General features: G+C 44.6%; 2 protein-coding genes across 6 annotated transcripts in view; one reads left to right on the top strand and one right to left on the bottom strand.

The window, feature by feature from the left end:
* Positions 1–9,744, top strand: part of PITRM1 (pitrilysin metallopeptidase 1) — a 39,781-nt gene extending 30,037 nt beyond the window's left edge. Inside the window, exons 23-27 of the mRNA XM_063125633.1 lie at positions 1,350–1,462; positions 2,654–2,779; positions 4,467–4,612; positions 6,004–6,106; positions 9,181–9,744. Coding sequence (XP_062981703.1) covers positions 1,350–1,462; positions 2,654–2,779; positions 4,467–4,612; positions 6,004–6,106; positions 9,181–9,274 — 582 coding nt within the window. The 3' untranslated portion in view covers positions 9,275–9,744. The remainder of the gene's footprint in view (positions 1–1,349; positions 1,463–2,653; positions 2,780–4,466; positions 4,613–6,003; positions 6,107–9,180) is intronic.
* Positions 9,745–11,293: 1,549 nt separating this feature from the next.
* Positions 11,294–22,904, bottom strand: part of PFKP (phosphofructokinase, platelet) — an 80,168-nt gene continuing 68,557 nt past the window's right edge. For 3 of the 5 annotated variants that reach the window (XM_063125676.1, XM_063125669.1, XM_063125661.1), the window contains 6 exons: positions 21,086–21,250; positions 19,719–19,780; positions 18,173–18,284; positions 17,196–17,295; positions 13,377–13,482; positions 11,294–11,859 (listed from right to left, as the gene is read on the bottom strand). In XM_063125676.1, coding sequence (XP_062981746.1) covers positions 11,721–11,859; positions 13,377–13,482; positions 17,196–17,295; positions 18,173–18,284; positions 19,719–19,780; positions 21,086–21,250 — 684 coding nt within the window. In that variant the 3' untranslated portion in view covers positions 11,294–11,720. Of the gene's footprint in view, positions 11,860–13,376; positions 13,483–17,185; positions 17,296–18,172; positions 18,285–19,718; positions 19,781–21,085; positions 21,251–22,904 lie in introns of all 5 variants that reach the window. The other 2 variants (XM_063125645.1, XM_063125653.1) reach the window with 1 other exon arrangement.

The following is a 22,904-nucleotide window of genomic DNA, read 5'->3' on the forward strand; positions in this document are numbered from 1 at the left end:
ACTCATTCTTGCTGGTATAATCTTAATATTTACGACCAGATGAAGGTTTCATTTTTAGAATAGCAACTTTTCAGATTAGTTTTACAGTTATATCAAAAAAAAATACTGATTTGGTTATACTATTAGAAACACATCATAGATAGATAATTATGAAATTATTGCGAGGTGAACTATCTCTTGTTTAATAGGTTAATCATTCATATTTGGACAACTTTTCTGCTGTACTTTATTGGAAGGAGAAAAATAATCTTACAGAAACCTCTGGAAGAGCATAACATTGTGAATGGAATAATAGAATTCATTTAACCAAAAAATTTAAACAGCCTCATGCTACATAATTAAAAACTAATCCTTATCTCATGATGAATACCTTTGGACTATAATGTATCTTAAATAGAAAACTATCTTTAGATTTTTCCTCAAAAAGCATTTTGTTAAAAAAAATCCGATTTAAATTTAAAAAATCAATTTTTAAAAAATTATTATTTTTAAAAATCATTAATTTTTATCGACCCTGCTAGCATCCAACAGGTTGTGGAGTACTGTTTTAAGCTCTCAAAGTGATCAAGTTGATCACACATATACACAGAGGTATATACACTAGAACTATAGAGATCTGGTTTCTAGTTCCCACTTTGTCATGATGTTCACTGAGTGATTTTGGGCCAGTCACTGATGCTCAGCCTAACCTACCTCACAGGGTTGTTGTGAGGATAAAATGAAAAAGGGGACTAGAAGCATCATGTATGCCACCTTGGAGGAAAGGCGGGATATAAATGCAGTAAATAAATAGAATAAAAATGTACTCGCCTTCATTTGCACGTTTGTGCTCAATTGCTGGTGCAGAATGGACTTAATTTAGACACGAAAGAGGCTCCTTTTGATGCTTTTGGATGCCTGAGAAGGGAGCCCTGTGTTGGGGGGTGAAGGGCTTTTCCACCTCTATGGATCTGAGCTAGAGATGATCTAATCCAGGGGTTGGCAACACAGCACCTGGGAGCACTAATGTGCCCATGGACACGGTGCCCCCCAAGTTGCAGTAGCCCTCTCCCACTTTAAAAAATTAACATATTTTCTTATCAGCAGTTGGGTTTGCTGTAAAATAGGTTTCTGTTGGTGCTTAAAACTCTGGGATCAAAGGACTCATTTAGTATGTTGGGCTCAGAAACAACCTCTGCCTTGTCCCCAGCCTTTCCGGCAGGCTACTTATTCTTTGCCACACCTTCCATGGCAGCCGTTCTGTGATGGCACTCGGGACAGGGCTTTTTGTTCTTTTCAAAATACCACACGTGTTCGTGGCCCCCAAAGGTTGCCTACGAATCAAACACGCCCTGACTTTTCCCCTCCAGGATCCCACGTTCCAACCTTGTCAGATGAAGACCCACTTCCTGCTTCCCTTCCCCGTCAATTACGTCGGCGCGTGTGTTCGAACTGTTCCCTTCACAGCATCAGACCATGCAAGGTAGGACAACGGGCGTGTGATGTTCGTTAGCATTGTGAGAAATAGTGAACCTGAAAACTTGCAGATTAGGTGGATTTCATAGAATAGTAGAGTTGGAAGGGGCCTATAAGGGCATTGAGTCCAACCTCTTGCTCAATGCAAGAATCCCCCTTAAAGCATCCCTGACAGAGGGTTGTCCAGCTGCCTCTTGAATGCCTCTAGTGTGGGAGAGCCCACAACCCCCCTGGGTAACTGGTTCCATTGTCATACTGCTCAAACAGTTGGGAAGTTTTTCCTGATGTCTGGCTTCCTGTAACTTGAGCCCGTTATTCCGTGTCCTGCACTCTGGGAGGATCGAGATGAGATCCTGGCCCTCCTCTGTGTGACAACCTTTCCAGTACTTGAAGAGTGCCAATATGTCTCCCCTCAGCATTTTCTTCTCAAGGCTAAACATGCCCAGTTCTTTCATTCTCTCCTCATAGGGCTTCACTAATGTAGATCTAATCTTTGAATTCATTTTGATCACAAAGAGGGGATGAGGAGTGTCGTATCTTCAGGGCAGCTCCCTTCCTCGTTCACTGTGGATCCCTCTCTAGTTACACCCTTCACCTCTTTGCTCGATTAATAACAGCCAAATTCCCGCATACAGAAATCAAAGAAAGGATGATGAATTCAGAACATCTGGGAGGGTCCAGGTGCTGTTGGCTCAGAAGCATGCTTTGCAGCGACGTGAATCTTCAGGGAGAGATGTTGCCAAGCTAATAGCTCCACTTCTGAGCTGAATGCACCTGCACCCATTGAAAAGGGACACCCCTTCTGACTAGCAAAACGTTGGATAGCTGGTTTGGATTCTGTCCGTGGAAAGCGCCAGTTGGCATCTCCCTCTGGGAGAAATCTGTGAAACTCCCAAATGGAGAAAAATGTCAGGCTGTATGTGCAATAAAAAGAAAAACCTGCACTGAAAGATGAGGCTTAAACAACCTGACTGCCCGTAGGGAGAAAATGGATTGTTTAACATAGATTGAGTTGAGAATCATGGTCGTTACCATTGCAAGGAATCTTACTGAAGCTGAAAACTTGGAGATTAGGTGGATTTGATACTGCGGGTCTAAGCTTTGGATTTGTTTTGGTCCCAAAGAGGGGACAGGAAATGGTGTAGCTTCAAGGCACCCCCCCCCCTTTCTCGTTCACTGTCGATTCCTCTCGTTTCAGCCTTCGTATCCTGGCGCGCTTAATGACAGCCAAATTCTTGCACATGGAAATCAGAGAGAAAGGAGGAGCGTACGGAGGTGGCGCTCAGCTCGCCCATAATGGCATCTTCAGCTTCTACTCCTATAGGTAACGGTTGGGCTGATTGGGGTGGGACTTCTTTACACAGCGCGTAGTTAAACGATGGAACTCACTACCACAAGATGTGGTCATGGCCACCAATTTGGATGGCCTTAAAAGGGGGTTGGATAAATTTCTGGAGGAGAAGGCTATCAATGGCTACTAGTCCTGATGGCTCAAATGCAACCTCCAGTATTAGAGGCATACACTAGTTGCTGGGGAACATGGGTGGGAGGGTGCTGTTGCACCGTGCCCTGCTTGTGGGTCCCTGGTCGACAACTGGTTGGCCACCGTGTGAACAGAGTGCTGGACTGGATGGACCCTTGGTCTGATCCCACATGGCACTTCTGATGAGCCATCATTTCCTCCTCTGACCATCTTCGTTGATCACTTTATAAACCAGCCTCCTGTACCCTTGTCGGGGTGCCAGTTGCATGGCTTCAGAAAAGGACATTATGCAAACCATAAGGTGTTCAAGGGAAGGACATGTATGATTGTTTACACAGGAGCGCTCGGATCAGAGGTTTTAAATTGTGGAGAAGTCCCACAGAGGCATGGAGTAGGCCAAAACATCTGAAGGGTCACATGTTTCCCATGTTAAGCCATGGTTTATGTTAAGTGTGGATTGTGGCTTTAGACATGTGTTGTCTTGCAGCAGAGAAAACAAACAGTGGCTTAATGCCCCTATTTCTGGTTGCTTCTCTTCTGCCCATTTTGCCAGTTTTTAGAACATTTACATTTTCAGGCTGTTCTTGCTTGGTACCTCTGTTTCAGGCAGTTAGCCTGGGATAAGCCACAGTTCTGGGTTCAGACATCACGACTAGCCATGATTTAAATAAGGCATACTTAATAAGTTAGCAACAAACCATGGCTTCTATTTGTGGTTGTAGCTGGTTAACAAACCATCAGTTGTTTGCAGGGATGGGTCCAGAAACGGACCCAGTTCACATGCAATGGCAGCAAATTGGGGGTTATTGAACCCACAATTCACGGGAATCCGTGCAAAGCAGGGTGCCTACCACTGAGCCACTCCCCTTCTCAATATAGGATGTGAAGAATGTATGCATCTATTCCGAGAGTGGGGGGCGGGTGTGTGTGGAGTTCAAGAATCCCTTCTGGATTTCTACAAGTTGCAGAAGGTTCTAGGGAGGGTTTTTGTTGTGCGGTTGGCATGAACTGAAGATGCAACAAACCTTCTGTGCAGCTGCATGTTGCAGGTCAAGATTGGTGGTCATGGGCAAGCTGTTCGCAGGGCATGGAACCCAGTTTGAAAATAATTTCCCAATGTGAATGCTTAACGGAGATGAGATTTGACCGATCTCCCCCAACCTACCCCGGTTCCTGCTCTGCCTCTGACCCCACTGTTGACATCTATCTGATTCCTGCAAGACGCGAGGATAGCGACGCTCTTGCTATCAAAAACAAGACCGAGGACTGTGACACCCTTGAAAGATCAACTGATTTAATGTGACATGAAGGTTTGTAGGCCAGAACCTGCTGGCTCAGAAGCATCCCTTGGCACTGCTGACCTGCAGAAATGACCCTTGCTGTCTAGTGGCTGGGTTTCGTGAGTTTGACTTCTGTGTGGCAAATTTAGAAAGACTTCAGCCCTGATCAGAGATGAGTCCCCTTTGCAGTGGCTTTTCTCTGTAAGAACGGGCGGTACAAATGTATCCACCACTACTTTGAATTTTAGGGATCCAAATTCGATGGGTACTCTGGCTACTTTTGACAAAGCTGCCGAGTGGGCCAAGGCAGGCCAGTTCACTCAGCAAGACATTGACGAAGCCAAGCTGGCTGTGTTTGCAGCCGTGGACGCCCCCGTTGCTCCATCTGACAAAGGTACGTCAACGTCTCTTCTTCGATTTGAGTCTCGAGTCTTACTACTCCTAGCGTTCCCCAGACAGCCTTTTCTTTTCTTTTTTTAGGTCTATACATGTATAGGGTTGCACCTCTAGTTGTGGTTTGGGGAACTAAATTTGTGGTATGGAGAACTACATTGGATGAGCAAGTGTTATATTTTCTTAAAATTTGCAGTGTAGGTTGGAGACTAGAGGAAGGCACCCTCCTATTCTCAGGTAGGGCAGTGAGAAAAGCTAAAGATAACTAAAATAAATTATTTTGTGTCGATAATCTGGGAGCTTGAGGAATGACACTTATTAAACCAAGGGTGGATAACATGCATGACACATGTGCCACCTCTGGCCATTATTGTCCGTCCCCTTGCTGCCAAATAGCTGGTGGTGGCAGCCTCCCCAGATTTTTGAAGGAAACAAGGACCCTGGGGACGACACCTTATTTAGAAGCATAATCACGCTCCTGGGTGCTTCCGGTGTGCCTTGTTTCCTTCCAAAATTGCAAGATTTTTTGCTCCTGCAATTCCGGTGGCAGGGGAAGGGGTATGGCTCTGGAGGCGAAGTCTGTCAATGGCTACTAGCCCTGATGGTTGTGTGCTATCTCCAGTATTTGAGGCAGTAAGCCTGTGTGCACCAGTTGCTGGGGAACATGGGCAGCAGGGTGCTGTTGCACCATGTCCTGCTTGTTCATCCCTGGCCGATAGCTGGTTGGCCACTGTGTGAACACAGTGCTGGACTAGATGGACACTTGGTCTGATCCAGCAGGGCTCTTCTTATATTCTTTTGTGTTTTGGGGGAGGTAGTGTGCCCCCCTGATCCACAGAAGTACCCCGACTCTGTATTAAACAGTTCCAATACTGTTTTTGAAGGAAACTATCGGGCTGCTGAGAAACATGACAAACGCATAGCACTGAAACAGCAATGATTGTAATCCATTCAGAATTCAACACAATCCAGGTTGAAAATGGCAAGTCAAACACCCATAAAAATGGTTAATGCGTCTTAATATTTGTAATTAAAAAGCTAGAATTCTAAAGGTTGAAGTATTAATTTACACTGACTTCAGTTCTCTCTAATGCTTTTGTGCAAGGCAATACATTTTATCTGTTTAAATCATAGCCCCAGTGGTTCTTGACGAGAGTAGCCATTTGCGACTGGCAATTTCAAGGGGGAGGAGGAATTACTCAGAATAGGTTGCATAATTTTCGGCCATGCATATGCCGCTCAGGATTACATTGGGGGGGGGGGTGATGCGTATTTATGAAATGGATTAGTTTAATTTAGGAACTGAAGAATGAGGGTATGGAAGCCATCTGCTGCTGCCCTTGCTCTAAAGACTCATCTGAATTGCTCACACTTGTGGATTCTGCTTTGCAGGGATGAGTAACTTCTTGTACGGAATCTCTGATGAGATGAAGCAGAGGCACAGGGAGCATCTTTTCACAGTCTCCAAGGATAGCCTGATGGATGCAGCCAACAAGTGAGTCTGTCTGCCTGCCTGGCGGAAAAATGCAGAGATGATTCCAGAAATCAGCAAGGGGGAAAGAGAAGAGCTTGCCCCATTCACCGTTGAATTCGGCAGGGTTAGATTTTAATCTGGCATGAAGCCATTGAATCTGGTTGGCTTCACGTGCAAACGTTGGGTTGGATCCAGATTTAGCCATACACAGAATAGGCCCACTGAACTCACTGGCCCTGTTCAGAAGACACCTTAAACCACAGCTTTAACCACGGTGAATAAGGTATTTTTTTGCCTTACTCTCTGTGGTTAAAGTCGTGGTTTAAGGCATCTTCAGAACAGGGCCAGTGAGACTTCAGTTCATCATGGCTAACTTGCACCCTGTTGAAATTGTGGGCTCTCCCTCACTAGAGGCATTCAAGAGGCAGCTGGACAACCATCTGTCAGGGATGCTTTAAGGTGGATTCCTGCATTGAGCAGGGGGTTGGACTCCGTGGCCTTATAGGCCCCTTCCATCTCTACTATTCTATGATTTTAGTGAGCCTTCTCCAAGTACGTCTGGATCTAACCCATAATTCTCACTGGATTGGTGAGGAGCCCTCATATTTATTTATTTATTTATTACATTTATATCCCATGTTTTTTCCTCCAAGGAACCCAAGGCAGCGTACATAAACCTCCTCTTCATGTTATTCTCACAACCCTGTGAGGTAGGTTGGGCTGAGAGTCTATGACTGGCCTAAAGTCACCCAGTAGGTTTCCATGGCCGAGTGGGGACTAGAACCCGGATCTCCTGATTTTCAGTCCAAGACCTTAGCCACTACACCACACTGGCTTATATAACACATGTAAGGCCTGAGACACCTGCAGTATGGAATGAAAATAGAAATGACTGGCAACACGCTCATGCAGAGGTACTTCTTTGGGACAGAGAGGTGGGCAACCTCAGCCTGAGAAATCTCCCCAGGAAAGCTCCTTGCAAGCCAGACCCTTCTTTCCTGCCCCTCACCCTTCTGCTGCACATTCCCTGGGGAAGATCCAGCCCTCTAGCATTAGGTGAGAATACACCCCAGAGGCTTCAGTGATCATGCTGGTGTCTGGGGATGTTTCAGCACAACCGTTAATGGTGGGAGGGCTGCTTTGCTTGTCCAGTGGGGAGGGGGAATCCGAAAGCAGTGCTGTTGCCTTTTGACTGGTGGACATTCACTCCTTCTGTCTGTCTCATTTCAGTGTCCTTTCCTCAGTCCTATTCTATCCTTTTGTGATGTCCATAGTAGTGAGGAATGCTATGGGTGTCCTTTTAAAATATATATATATATAAAGCTATATGGCAGGAGATTTATAGCAGCAATCTACATAAGAGCCATGCTGGATCAGACTAAGAGTCCATCTAGTCCAGCGCTCTGTGCACACAGTAGCCCCAACCAGTTGTCAACCAGGGACCCATGAGCAAGACCCTGGGGAGCCGAAGGGCCTCTAGGCAAGGTAGAAGTTTTGATCAATCCGAGTCAACCATTCTGCATAATATATGGTAGTTACACTTGTGTGCTGGGCATTCTAAGATGCTGCAAACAGCGAAGTTGGATCAAGACTTTGTTATACTGATATACGTTGAAATCAATGGGACTAAAGTCACTCATGACTAACAAGTCCCATTGGTTTCAGTGGGTCTACTCGGAAGTATGGCCCGGTTTGGATCCTATCCAGTGTGGTGTAGTGGCTAGAGTGTTGGACTGGGAGTCAGGAGATCCAGGTTCTAGTCGCCACTCAGCCATGGAAACTCACAGGGTGACTTTGGGCCAGTCACAGGCTTTCAGCCCAGCCTACCTCAGAGGGTTGTTGTTGAGAGGTTAAAATGGAGAGGAAGATTGAGTTCCTTGGAGGAAAAAAGGCGGGATATCAATGCAATAAATAAATATGTTCCTGTATCTACCCAGAGGAGATGGTTCACTGGGGTTCCTGCATTAGTCACTGTTTTGCCTCTTCCCATGAAGTCTTCCAATGGGGATGTGAGCCTGGTAATTCTATGAGTGTGTGTCTGCATTAAATGCGGTTAGAGTATCCAATCACTTCCAGTACTTCTATGCAACAGAATTGCCTGCCCTCCTGTGGAAGCTGTCCATTGCATTCCTCTGTGGGTCACTACTTTGGATGTGCTTCCTTCCAGTCTGGAGGCATCTTTGGAGCAGGGACTCGTAAGAGATGGGCTTCACCTGGCTGTGATTTGTTCTTGATTTTACACCCTCTAAAACTGGAATTTCTCTGAGAATGAGAGTAAAGCACACTGCAATCAACTGTGCAGTTTGTTAAACGGCGGTGTAGAGGATGTATGTTCAACGTTACATTTGCCCATTGGGTTTTGAGAATGGAAAAATCCTAATATTCCTTAAGCTTGGGGTTGGGGTACCTCTGGCCTACTAGCTGTCCCACCGAGCCGTACCCTTCTTCTTGGCTCCAGCTTTTCTGGGGCATCTCTCCCTTTGCCCTTCGTTTCCCCCATTATTTCAAGCGCGGTCGTCCACCTTCGAGTGCTTCGGGCCACTTCCTGATGCTCCCGACCGCTCTCACGTCGCCATTCTGTTCGGCGCTCGTCTGTCATTGTTCGTCGGGCGGGCGTTGTGGTCTTCAGAAGCACGAGGACAGCAGTGAAGCCAAGCGCATCCAGCGGTTGACAAGAGTGCTGAACTGAATGGGGATGGTGGGGGGAGCGGGGAACACAAGGAAACTGCGGCAAAGTTGGCTTTTGAGGAAGATTGGCTACATGACAGCACTCCCCAATCGGTAAGTTGGGGGCGGGGGAGGCAGGCAAGATTGGACTGGCCAGGGCACCGGTACAGCAGAAGTTCTTTATTGTGTCTTAGCAAATTGCCATTATACCGGTACAATAGTTAAAGTATTATGTTGCAGAATCCTTGGTAAATTTGCATTCAGCCTTTCTGTGTGCATGCACAAATAGACACATGGCAACCTATGAAGCACACGCCCACCCCCCAAACCCATTGAGATTTAACACTCAATTCCAAATTAAGAGCAATAGCAAGAGGCCCCTTTTAACGGTTGCACTGCACTCATGCTGGATGGTTTGTTCCTTTCAGATACCTCGCCGCTGGGAAGAGCACAAGAGGGCTTGCTATTCTTGGACCAGATAACCCCGACACTGCCAAAGACCCTTCATGGGTTATACGATAATGCCTGCTGTTGGCTTAGATGAAATCAAACACGCCAATTCATGTGGCAGACACCAAAATGACTTTGAAACCTGCTCCTGTATCAAAGTGCTATCGGGACGAGAAGCCGTTTGCACTGTGTCATCTGAAAGATATAACCTGATCTAGTGTTTTTTTTTACTGAAGGAAGATTTCACCCTAGTGAAAGCCCCCAGTGGCTTTTTTCCAAGATGAAGCTCTATGGCCCAACTAAGTCCAACTGGAGCCATAATTAGTCCTGACAACTGCTCATAATTTTAGCTAAAATGTGCAGAATACTTTAGAGGTATGCAAATAGTATTTTGTCAAAGCACAGAATTAGTTTTCAGGTGGTTTGCCTTAAATCATGTCCATAAAATAAAACATCATGTTTTTAAAGATAGCTACTTGATTGACTTTAACGTTCCTCTGTACTCGAATATTTTGTGTCTCAACTTCGTGCCAATAAATATGTTGCCCTCTGAGGAGTAGCTTGTCATGAAACTTCTGTTTCGCAGAAGGTGACACTCTAAAGTCAAAACAGAACTACAAAAGTCTGTGCCTGCCTGTACCATGTGTTTTTGTTTGATGATGGAAGTTTTAATTGAAACTGCTTTCTTTCCAGGTGCTGCTGCTAGAAAAAGAATCCATTGAAGGAGGCACATATAGCAATGTTTGGGATTTAAATACATGGTTATTCCTACCATCTGATTGTATATGCATGTCACATAGGTATTTTTAAGCAGGAGGGTGCAGTTTGACAATTATGAATTGTCTGGTTTTCACCCCCGGGTGGTTAGTGGCCACGTGGCTCCTGTATTAAACGCCCTTTGTAAGGATTCCAAGTAAGGGGAAGAGATTACTGTCTCCAGAACAAAGTTGTGTCCCTGCGACTGCTTGGATCCCAAGTTACAGCTTGTTATTCACCAGGGATTACATGATGGGCTCTCTATGCTGTTAATGCTACTACAGCAAAGGATGATAGTCCTGCATTGACTATGTGTGGGTTTTTTTTCCTCTCTCCTTGCATAGCTACCAGGGCTTTCAGAGTGAAGGTGGTTGCACTAGATAAGTACTGGAAGGGGGGATTTTTCTGTTTGCAATTAATTGATAAATGCTTAAGATGCCGTCCAGCTCTTTGCTGGTCCCAGGCACTCCATCCTCCCCATCTGGATTTGGGCCTGAAAGATCAAGGGAAACTGGGTTCATGGAGGGTAAGTTTTAAGCGAGCACAGTTCGGGAGATTGCATAGTGCTGTCCTGAATGCGAACAAGAGGTTAATTAGCTTGCCTTCTATATAATTTAAGTTTTAGCAATTATTTCTAATGATGGACATATATGATTTATTTATTAACATGATTTATATACCATTCCATATCTAGATTTTGGAGTGGTGAACAAGAAGAGATAAAATAGCACAAAGAATTGTTGGGGTGGGGGCGGTATGCAATCACCCATTGAAACGGGCTCCTATCTCTGTGTCCCCTCTGAGCAAACATGTTTGGCTGCACTGTGCCTGGAACCCTGTTGCAAACCATGGGGCTTCTGAAATCATCCCACAGATTTCACCAGAGCAAAATGGTCAGAGAGACCAAAGTGAGAAGGCTCTTGAGGGGGTGGGAGGATGCCCTAGTTAAACAATTGAAGAGGCAAGATTTCTGATTAAAACAGTCTAGTTTTATGCAAGATAAGACAAAAAATGGGGGGGAGGCTTCTACTCATATCTACTCAGAAGTAAGTCCCACTTAGTTCAATGAGGTTTACTCCCAGGTGGGCGGATATAGGATTGTAACCTTAACGTAGTGTATTGCAATGTAAAAAGGAAGGGGATTTACAATTTGGAAAGAGTAGAAAATGCGATTTTCGGGTTCATGGTAACTTGTTGCATAGCAAGGCCATTATTGGGTCTTGAGCTTTGAGCAAACCTTTCAAAAGAGCAGTTTACACAATCAGGCAAGGGGTTGGTGGGATGAGACCACGTTGTTCCAGGCATGGGGTTGTATAGAACAAATGATTCCAGTCCTTATTTGTAATATAGTATTTTTATTCCAGCTGGAGCCTATATAATTTTCCTTTTAGCATGACACAAAACTAAGCCTCTGTAATGTTTTTGAGTGTAAACACTATCTGGTAAAAAGTGCAAGAGATGAATAACGTCACACGGAGTGCATAGAACCGGCTTTGGACAGGTTATCGGTAAGGAGCACATTGGTAACTGGGTTGGCTTTGTCAAGTCAGGCGCTAGGGTGTTCGTGTGGTGTATTGAGAACCCTAAAACAATACCAGGCAGAGAACTTCTGTGATGGCTGCTTTGTTTTCCCACATAAAGTGCTGGTACAATAACTTAGATGTTACAAAAGGAAGCTGTAACAAGTATTCTAAAGCATTGTTGACACACAATGGACAGCTATCACAAACTTTAACGGTACGACATCTTGGGATCAACCCCCTCAGGCTTCGTTTGGGTTTGGTCTCTGCACGTGCTCTAACTGGCCTGAATCTGAAATATCGTAGCTGGTCTTGTATTTGGCCAGAATTTTCATCAGCGGACGTAGCTTTAGCCACCATTGTTCCTTGGGAATTCTATGCCTGTTGGAGCGAGAGAGAGGGTGGGGAAACGGCATCAAAATGTGTATTTAAGCTTCTAGGAGGCTTGACCCACAGCTGCTATTCAATTTGTAACAAATAGTAGGAATGATGACCATTTGCATGGTTTAGCCATGCGAAGGAGGGAGGGCAGGCAGGGTGCGTTTTCACTCTGTTCCTACAAGCTCAGTTATAATATATTGTCTCAATGCACACACTGGCTACTCCTAAGTCAGTCCGATGAGAGAGCTCTGCTGCCCTTCTGCGAAAACAAAAATAGCAAATTCCTGATTCTGGTACTCAGGCGAGCAGCTTAACACAAGCCATCTGGTCCAGTCACACCACTGGTCCATTTGTTTTATTGTGACTGGCCAAAGCTTTCGGAAAGAGGTCTTTCTGGGCACTGCTACACAAGACTTGAGGGATCAAACTAGCGAAGTTATACATGCAAAGTATATCACCTTGATTAACTTCTGCACAAGGGCTTCTCTGCGATCTGAATTCAGTAGCTCTTTCAACTGAAAAGAATCCTACCTTTAAGGCCACAAGAAGAGCCATGCTGGATCAGACCAAGGGCCCATCTAGCCCAGCTCTCTGTTCACACAGTGGCTAACCAGTGATCAGGGACCCACAAGTAGGACACAGATGCAACAGCACCCTCCTGCCCATGTTCCCCAGCAACTGGTGCACATGGGCTTATTGCCTCGGACATGGGAGGTAGCACATAGCCATCAGGATTAGAAGCCATTGATAGCCTTCTCCAGGAATTTATCCAAGCCCCTTTTAAATCCATTGAAATTGGTGGCCATCATTGCATCTTGTGGTAATGTCTTCCTATCCACATTCTCCACACTGCAGAATTTTCCTACACCTCTATCATATCTCCCTTTGCCCTCCTTTTTTCCAGGCTTAACCCAGCTGTTGTAACCTCCCTCATAGGGGAGATGCTCCAGCCCTTTGCTCATTTTAGATCAAGACCAAAAGTGCTTGCTGGACATATATGGCATTCTTGCATGCCAACACATCTCCATTAATTACACCAGAAGAATTGGATTTGGCAGGAGAGTCAATCATGAAAATATCCTCTGCATATAACTGTTCACTCTGAACACCCCAGAAATCCTAGACGCACTTTACGAGAATTGCCATTAATAATGAAATGGACAAATCTGAATACTGGAGGAATTAAAAGCTGGGTCTGACATTTGTGCTTGGGAGTGGTGGCTGTGGGTAAACTGCAAGAGGGTATAATCCCAGAACAGTTTTTAAGTCCAAAGCTGAACTGCAGTAATACAAAGAATCTGTAGCATTGTCCTCAGAGATGCCAAGGAATGCCATACTATTTGGGTGGGTGTGCAATTCTGGTCTTCTTTTCTACCTCAGTGGTAATATGTAAGCCTATGCGGCAGGGTCTTGCTATTTACTGTTTTACTCTGTACAGCACCATGTACATTGATGGTGCTATATAAATAAATAATAATAATAACACCAGTGTTAATTTTTCACATGTTTTTACGTACTCAAAGTCTGTTTCAACCTTCAATTCAACCACAGGCTGGAAAACAAGGTTCCTCCGGCGCATTCCCAGAAGACAGACTGAATCCTCCTTGTTGGCAAATACCCTTCCTTTAAAAACAAAACACATTTTCTGCTTTCAGCTATACGAAGAGCAACGTAGCTTAGTTATATGGACGGACGGGGGGAATACTGAATGGGAAAAGAAAACGAGCTACAGATTTCCTCGCAGGGTTAAATCTGATTTGGTTACTGAAATGTTATTACAATGAGAAATGGCATAAGGTGAATTAGTGGTGAACAGCGTTAGCACACAATTGGCGTCATAGCAGTGAGAAGAGGCAGTGTTGTGACCACTCCTCAAGCTGTCCACCCTGGATCCTACCACTATCACCCTGTCACAACTGCCCCCTTTTGGGGGAAGGTTCTCAAGGGAGTCGTGGTGGGACAATTACAGGCGTTCTTGAGCTATTTGAATCAGGCCTGCTTTGGGGACATGAGGCTGCCATTAAGTTTGGTCCAGAAAGCTGTAGTTGGGGCAGAATATCGCAGCCAGGCTGATAACGGGAGCAGTTTATTGGCAGAACATCACACCTATGCTAAGAGAACTGCGTTATGCTGCCAAACCAGGTTTAAAGCTTTGGTATATTGTTTTACAGTAGGGAAGTGCTCCGCTTCTCCTCGAACCGGAGAAGCAGGAGCAGAGCGGGGGGCTTCGCCTGCCCTTAAGGCAGAGGCGAAGAGGATTGGGGGGCCGGCGGAGCGTGGCGAAGAGGATTGAGGTGAAGGCGGATCCTTTGCCTCAATCCGGAGCTCCACCAGAAAGGTAAGTGGGGTTTACTGGGCCCTGCTGCTCTCCCGGCCTTACCTGGCGTCACTCCCCTCCACTGCGGAGCTCCGATTCGGAGCCGGAGCTCCGCGGCGAAGAGGAGCGGAGTATGGGCAGAGCGGGCCGATCCGTAATTTTCGGATCGGCCCGCGGGGCGGAGCGGGGGGTCCGTGCACACCCCTATTTTACAGAGCCCATAACAATTCAAGGTCAGAATACTTAAGGGATAGCCTGAGCCCCTACCTGCCTGTGCTCATCAGGAGGTACCTTCCTGATGGTACCCAAGGTTTTGTGATTCAATCCACGACAGCTTGGAGTAGGCGTTTAGTATCGTAACTCCGTCTCTCTGGAACTCCCTAGCACTACAAAATAGGCAAGCCCCAACCCAGGAAAGTAATCTCGTCCTCTGTATGAAGGAAGACTTGTTTTTGTGCATTGTTTAGAAATTTATTTAATGTGATTGTTAAATAAATAAATGAGAGATAATTTGGGTCACTGATAAGGGACATTTGTCCAAAGCTAGCTTTCTTTTCCTTCTATTAGAAAATTTTCAGTGCCACTTTAAGAACTGTACTTCAAAGCTGACAAAATTTCAAAAGAATAAAACATTACCTTCATCTGTGATCCGTGCAGCCACCAAGAAAAAATGAGAAAGGAAGAATACTTGTAACTACAACACTGTGAATTCCTATATATTTCTAAATTATAGTCAGGAACGTATAGGTTCTGGGGGGTGGGGGGAAGGCTGGTGGAGGTGGAATTCTAACATCATATATTTTAGTACCATTGAAGAAGCTATTCTGAAAATGCAGAAACTACAGTATCAGCTACCAAGTCCAAATCACTGCAAGCTATGGCAATTTCTCTTAAGCATTCTTTTGTGAAATGTGCAGGTTAATTCTGTGCAAGTTTCCTGAGAAATAAATACCCCTAGAGTTTGGTGGACTTTATCCCCCTTCCCAAGTAAGTTTGCCTAGGATGGTAAGATGTCAGCTAATTGAAAATGTCCCCTGGGTAACTAAGGAGCTTTCACTGAACTCTCTTGGGACTACTTGAGTTTGATATACACACTTAATGTGCAAACAGTGCTTTAGCATGCATGAATATTTTAGTCCTTGCACATGTAAACAAGGAACTGATGATGAAGTACTCTCATAAGAAGATAAGAAGAGCCATGCTGGATCAGACCAAGAGTCCATCTAGACCTCAAATATTCCTGATAGTGTAAACTACCTTCGTCCTAAGCATGATTTCCCACTGATTTGGGGGGAAAGGGATGTGAGAGATGGCTTAAAATGGTTAAGAAATATTACAATAAATAACTGCAGCTACTAAACGTTTTACATTTTTTTATTTTTCTAATTTTCTATCCCTATTTTTCTGCTCCAAAAATGATGTAACTTACAATGAATAGTGACATCTAAAAACAACTTTAAAAATAGTTCAGATCTATTTAAAAAATGTAAAAGTAAAGGGGGGGGGGGAAGATAGCAAGCAGAATTAATTATCCACCTCCCTCCACACCCTGTCCCAAAGGCACATAGAAACAAAGCCTGCTCTCAAAAGACCAACAGTGAGTCAACACTACAGCCTTTTAATGGGAGAGCTTTGCACAAATGAGATGCAATTACTGGAAAAGTTCTGCTCCTAGCAGGTGCCAACTTCCACTTCTGGCCAGAAAAGCATCCATAGCAGGGCCCTCTCCTAACATCTTAATATTTCATACAGGAGGAAAAGGTCTGTTCTCAAATACCCTGGGATCCAGATCATCACCTTGAATTTAGCCCACAAATGAATGGGCAACCAATGGACTAATGATGTAATATAGTCTCAGTGACTAGCACCTTTTAATAAATTGTTTCCCCAAGACCATCACGAAGTTGAAGGTTTCCTTTTTAATTACCAAAATTAAATCGAATGTTTTCCTATCCCTACTGATGAAAATACACTGTAGCCATAATTCTCAAGCCATTCTTAATGGTGTTCTGCAATGGTATAATATCCAGTGATGAAAAATACAGTGGTAGCAAGACCTGGATCTGGCTATTTAAGGACCCATCTTCTGTGGCCTGTTCTATGTTTGAGGGACAGAGGGAGAGGGAGGGGGAGGGGGAGGGAATGAGAATCCTCATCTTTCATATGTGGCCAGTAGTGAGCTGACCTGGCCTGCTATCGAGCTACAGTGCAGGTCAGGACCAGCTCCAGGGGCCAATTGACGGTGGTGGCTGGCCTCTGGGGCAGAGACTGGAGCAGACATGGGAGAGAACCTTCCCTCTCTGGTCTACTTCAGCGGTGGCCAAGGCCTCAGCCCAGCTCAGGGGCGAGAATGCCTGCCACACACCACGTTGCAGGACGGGTCCGTATTATTGGTTGGCACTGTGATGGGTCCAAGGTTGTTGCCGCTTCCGAAGAAGTTATCCCAAAAGGTGGGACTGGATCCTTGTCCTATGTCACACCAAACCCTGTGAGTTGTAACCCATGAAGTTGTGGTCATTTATAACACACTTCAGTCCATGTGTTGTTATTACACCGTGCCCTTGCTCGATACTGCAGGTGCAACCATTTGAATTCTGGCGGTGGGAGTGGGGAGGCTATACAATTCACAGGTCCCTAACTTCAATATTGCCAGCAAGCTCATAAAAAACAGACAGGACAACTATACCAACTTTTCTCTATCTGATGTCCTCCAGCTGTTTGGGATGACAACTCCCAGCACTCCCAATTGGCCATGCTGGCTGGGGCTGGCTGGAGTTGAAGTCAACTACATCTAGAGGGCATGTAGGTTAAGGAAAGCTGGCCTTATACTAAGCCATCTTTTGTAGATGTGATGACATCCAAGAGTAAAAAAACCCACACATTTGGGTTGACCCAGATGTGCTACACACATTCAATTTACTATATCAATCTTCACAAGCTTGCCAATATCCTACGGATACAAGAAGCTGATGCACTAAACTAGTTAATGGGATGAAAAAGGCTGTTAACATTTCCTCACCTCTTCGGTAGCATTCTTTCAGTTTCTTGGAGATCCACAGAACAGCTTTTGCGGAAATTTTTGTCCCAAAGTTTCTATCAAATGGAGAAGGAGCACCACCCTGTGGAATTCAATGCTTGGTTTAACAATGACTGGAAGTTTCAGGGGTGTTTTTTTTTGGGGGGGGGAAATGTATCTGTTGTTATAAGTTACAGAACATGCACAGGAATAACTGTTTCACATTTAGGCACAAATGGAGGCACACTCATGTGCAAATATATAGGCGCAACAACTTCACAACTTCTTTTGCTGGATCAGGTTCCTACACATTTTATAATGACCTGTTTTCCAGATAGGTCGTCTTTAGTCCCTTTTTACAGAAAACTCAGGGAAGAGTCCAGGCAATACTGGCACTTTGAACAGAGATTTGAATCAGACTTACTGACACGCAGGACTGAAAAACGTAATTCAGTGGCATTTGATTCCAATGCTAATATGAGAGCCAGTGTGGTGTAGTGGCTAAGGTGTTGGACTGGGGATCGGGAGATCCGGATTCTGGTCCCCACTCGGCCATGGAAATCCACTGGGTGACTTTGGGCCAATCACAGACTCTCAGCCCAACCTACCTCACAGGGTTGTTGTTGTGAGGATAACATGGAGAGGAGGAGGATTATGTAACACCGCCTTGGGTTCCTTGGAGGAAAAAAGGCGGGATATAAATGAAATAAATAAATGTCTTCATGTCTAGTTAACTGTTGCCGCTGAATTAGTATTAAGACTATTTAAAATTATATTTCAGACTAATTCAGGGCAAGAGTTAACCGGGCATGTAGATCCATGCGGTGAATGCAGAAACTAAGCAATGGAAATGACATGTGCTGTAGCCTCTCTCATGGGTGTTTCCAAGCCTGCTTCTGAAGTCTCACTACCATTACTGTGTTAGAAGAACTGATTTACGCCTCTTGCTTCAACCTGGAGAACCTCTAACCCCTCTTTACCTGCTGCATGTGTCCCAGGACGTTCTTTCTGCAGTCAAAGACTCCTTTCCCTTCTTCAGAATACAGCTGGTAAATGAAGTCAGTTGTGTAGTTCTCACTACTGTTTTCATTCCTGTAGAGCACAAGAATAAATATGTTTTATTTATTTATTTATTTGGTACATTTTCCACTCTAGAAGTGAGGTGGAATGAATGTGAAGGGAGTGGGGTTCCTGGGTGGTTTCCCATCCAGACACTGACTAGAACTACATCTGCTTAGCTTTTCAAAAAAGCAACACGAGAAACTTTGTGTTCATAGAATAATAATAATAAATATTTCTTACCCGCCTCTCCATTCTGATCGAGGCAGGGAACAACAGTAAATATAAAATACATAAAACTTTCAGATGAATAATGCTGATAAGGGCTCAGTCTTCCTGGTGGGAATTATCAACAGAATGCCCTAGAGCGTATCTGCTTCAAAACATGAGTAGGACTCTTTGCATGAAAAAAATACGAAATGTGGGACAATCTATGAGTAGAAGAAACGGCCCTATGCTCAGGCATGGTGTCAACACCTGGCATCCTTAGGCAGCTGCCAAGGGCCCACAGATGCCCAGACCTGGGCTAGATTGGGCCCATTTACCTGCCCATTCACTTCAGCTCAGTTTTTACCTTGTGTGGCAGGTGGCTTTTTAAATGTCCTGTAATACTAGAGCTAAATCTAAAATGTGGCAAATCTAAAATGGAAGGTGCCTCCCTACTGACGGTTGCATACTGCAAGATTGCCCACCACCACCATTAAGCCCGCCAGGGGCAGAGGATATGCAGAAGTTGACAGCATTTTTTCAAGGGCCCATTTGAACCTGGAGCCAGCTCTGGCTACAACAGGGGTAGCAACCTTTTTGGGCCGTAGGCACATTTGGCAATTTGAGAAAATGTCCGGGCCCATTGCACAAAAAGGCCGCCATGAGAGATGTGGCAAAGGACAAGTGGCCTACCCAAAAGACTGAGGTATAAGGCAGAGGTGGAGTCTGAACCCCAATATACTAAACAATTCCTTTGAATCCACAGTTTTCAGCACTAACAGAAACTTATTACACAGCAATCCCAGCTGCTGGTAAGAAAAGGTGTTAATTTTTTTTTAAAAAAAAAACTGAGATGGGTAGGATATTGAGCAGGGGTTTGGACTCGATGACCTTATAGGCCCCTTCCAACTCTACTATTCTATGACTCTATGACATCTTGGCAGGCACCAAGAAAAGTGTCTGCAGGTGCAAACACAGATAATTTCTCTCTCTAACCTAGCATTAACTCTTCTGACTGGCAGGAATCTCCAGGGCCTCAGGCAGAGGCCTCTGGTAGCCCTGTTACCTGAAATCTTTAACAGGGGAATGCCAGGAATTGTACATACACTCTGTCACAGAACTGTGGTGCTTCCCAGGGAAAATGTGTTCTCTTCCTGCTGAAATATTATTTGCCATTCCTCCCCCTGCCCTCAAAAAGCACAACTGCCGCTACAATTTCACTTGATTTGATACTGTAACTCCAAAAAACTGTCAACTTACCTCAGCACCAAACCACGCTGAATACCCGTCTTCATCTTTTCAGTCAGATGCTCCACATTGGCCTATGAAAAATATAGCACTCTTCTGAGCCGGTCTAGCAGCATAAGTTTGCCTATTCCTACACTTTGCCTTGCAAACATCGCAAATATATATATTAATATGTTGTGGACCACCTTGAAAGGGGTAACCCTGAAAGATAGCCTATAAATAATAATAAAAAAGAAATCTCTGCAAGATAGGACTAACCACTCTGACTTCATTTGCAGTGCTGGTGTAAGGATTACTGAGGTATGTATGAGAACTACTTTGGACACCTGACGTATGCTATAGAATAACTATTAGAAATATTGTTTGGTTAGATGAAAGGCTTGGAGAGTCAAGTTAGACTCCAAGACCATGTCCCAAGTTTTTGTGAGTCAAGAGCCTAGCCAATGGGCCCTCCTGTTGAAATTTTGATACTTGACATATGAGGAAAATGTCCAAAGTGTGTGTGTGTGTGAGTGTGAGTGAGTGAGTGAGAGAGAGAGAGAGATTTAGGGCCAGAGTTAGGGCTCTTCAAGGGCATGGAGCACCAACTGTTCTGAGTCAGCTCAGAAAAAAGGAAGGGATTAGCGGAGAGGGGTATATTATCTAGCCCAGAGATAGGATGGATTAAAGTCACTCTTTACTTTTACCTAAACACCATTTCCCATTCTCGCCCACTTCAGCTCCTAAAATAGTGGCACTACTTATTTTGCAAGCATTATACAATGGGGTGGGATGGATTATTGAGAGTTTAAGCACTCCATCTTGTGGAAATTAGGGGGAAATGCTTTAGATGGACAGTAAAAAAACAAAGCATGCGTTGAAGATTTAGGCTTTATATATCTAGACATCCTCACAGTTAGATTACTGTAATGTGGGGCTGCCCTTGCACCTGGTTCAGAAGTTGCACCTAGAATGCAGCAGGTAGGGTGTTCAGTGGGGCACCCAGCCAATTTTACATTATACCTGTACTAAAAGGACTGCACTGGGTGCCCATTAGCTACTGAGCCATATTCAAGGCTACGTTGTTGACATACAAAGCCCTGAGCAACTTAGGAACAGGATGTCATGCGAACCGGGTCATATACTGATCACTTGATGACCATCGTGTGATGACTTGCACGTGTGAATAAACCAGCTCGGATCAAACCAACCAGCAGGACTTTCCTTTTCCCTTACACCACCTCAAATATAATGCCACTTGATGGAGAAGGTTCAAACATTCAGCAGTAAGTCATCAAACAATGATAAATCACTGGATGGACATATAAATGTGAACCAGCACATAGTCACTGCACGAACATACCATTGCATTTAACAAACAGATGAAGGGTTTTGCCTACCTGGAGCTCCCGAATATCAAACCTCTCCTCGAAGATGTATGCTGCATCAGCCCCTGCAGCAAGGGCCCCCATATTTGCCAGGTAGCCACAGTAGCCTCCCATCGTCTCAATGATGAACACACGGCGCTTTGTCCCACTTGCGGACAGCTTGATTCGGTCGCAGGTCTAGCAAAGGAGGGTCTGTTAGTAACTCATGCACCAAATGCTCACCACATTGGGAAGGTGATGTTTTAGCATCACCTGGGTTGTATCAGCAATGTTTCACACCCTAATCATAGCATTAGCTACCTGATTCCAACCTTGTACTCCTTTCGGCGCCTCCTGAAAACGTCTTTATTCCAAGAAGCCTTTCTTTAACATGCAGCCTTGGATTTCTGTGTTGTTGCTTTTTGCTGATTTTTAAATTTTGTTTTAACTGTTTTATTCTGTTTTTATTTTCATTTTACCTTGTACACCGCTCCGAAATTTTTCAATGGGGAGCGGTATATAAATATTCTAAATAAATAAATAAATAAATAAATGATTCTTAGCATTACAAAAAAAAAAATTGAAGAAAAAAATCTTACACCCAGCATTTTGCTTTTACGGAAATCCAAGACTGCTCTTGATTTTGAAATCTCTGGGTTGTGATTTTAAGAGAGCTGGGGGGGGGGGGGAACCCTTATTCCCCATCAAATGGAGAAGGCTTAGGTCAACCACACAGTACAACACAAAACCCACAGAAGATCCACTGAAATATAAATACCAACTAAAATTATTCCATTGCTCCCAGCCTCTGCAAGCCAACACAGAGAAAGTCTTATACAGCTTGTGGACAATGCTCAGGGAACCAACTTTTTACATTTCAAGGCAAATGAATTTTACAGCTGAATCTGGAGGCCTTGCATTTTGCTGTGGCAAGAAGGCTGCTGAAACTTTTAATTTGAATAATTATCACACTTTGGGGCCAAGATCTAAATCAAGGCATGGAAGAGAACATCTGTTTACCTTGGGGCAACTTTGCAACAGCTCTACACACCCCGTGACTAGTATAAACTCCAAGGCTTGGATGCTGGTCTTCTTTCCATGAGTGGAACAGCATTCACAGAGCTGGCCTTCCCTGCCTCCCTTTCCCCTCTGCTTCCCCGTGCCCTCCAAAACTCTGCGCTTGAGGGTTGGGGAGTGCTGTGTGGTATGCAGTGGGGGGCTTTAGAAGGAAGGGGGAAAGTTGGCTGAGAATGCACTCCCACTTATGCGAATTTCCCCCCTTAAGTGGAAGACCTGAACGTACAGGTTGTGCTGAACTAACATCAGGTCAGTAGCAGGACCTATATATTACATCATGATGAACTAATATTGAACACTGATCCTCTACAGCAAGCGATACAAAGGCTTGCCTGCACAGGTGGACCTATTTTCACTGCAGCGATATATTGTTGTGCAATGGCCAAAGCAACTAGTCTTTTTGACAGTGGGAGCTGCTGCTGCTGTAAATATTGCAAGTCCCGCTCTGGAAAAGCGTGCTGTCATAGCTTCATGCCATCCTTCCCCAGCCTGGGGGCCTCCCAACGTTTTGGACTTCAACTCTAATCAGCCCCAGCATGGCCAATCACGTAACCCCAAACATCTGGAGGGCACCAGGATGGAGAAAGTTGCTTTATGAGACGGGTATCAAAAGGCAACCGTTACCTATGATGCTGCCTTATAAGGCAAATGAATATATATATTGAATGAATATATACACTAAAAAGTATACATCCCTACAAAATATCTAAGATTTGCATAATCTTCCTACTTTCCAGGATGAAGCATTTGAGGAAACTCCCCAAACTGGTTTGGA

The sequence above is a fragment of the Elgaria multicarinata genome, chromosome 1, assembly GCF_023053635.1.
Source record: "Elgaria multicarinata webbii isolate HBS135686 ecotype San Diego chromosome 1, rElgMul1.1.pri, whole genome shotgun sequence".
Lineage (NCBI taxonomy): Eukaryota > Metazoa > Chordata > Lepidosauria > Squamata > Anguidae > Elgaria > Elgaria multicarinata.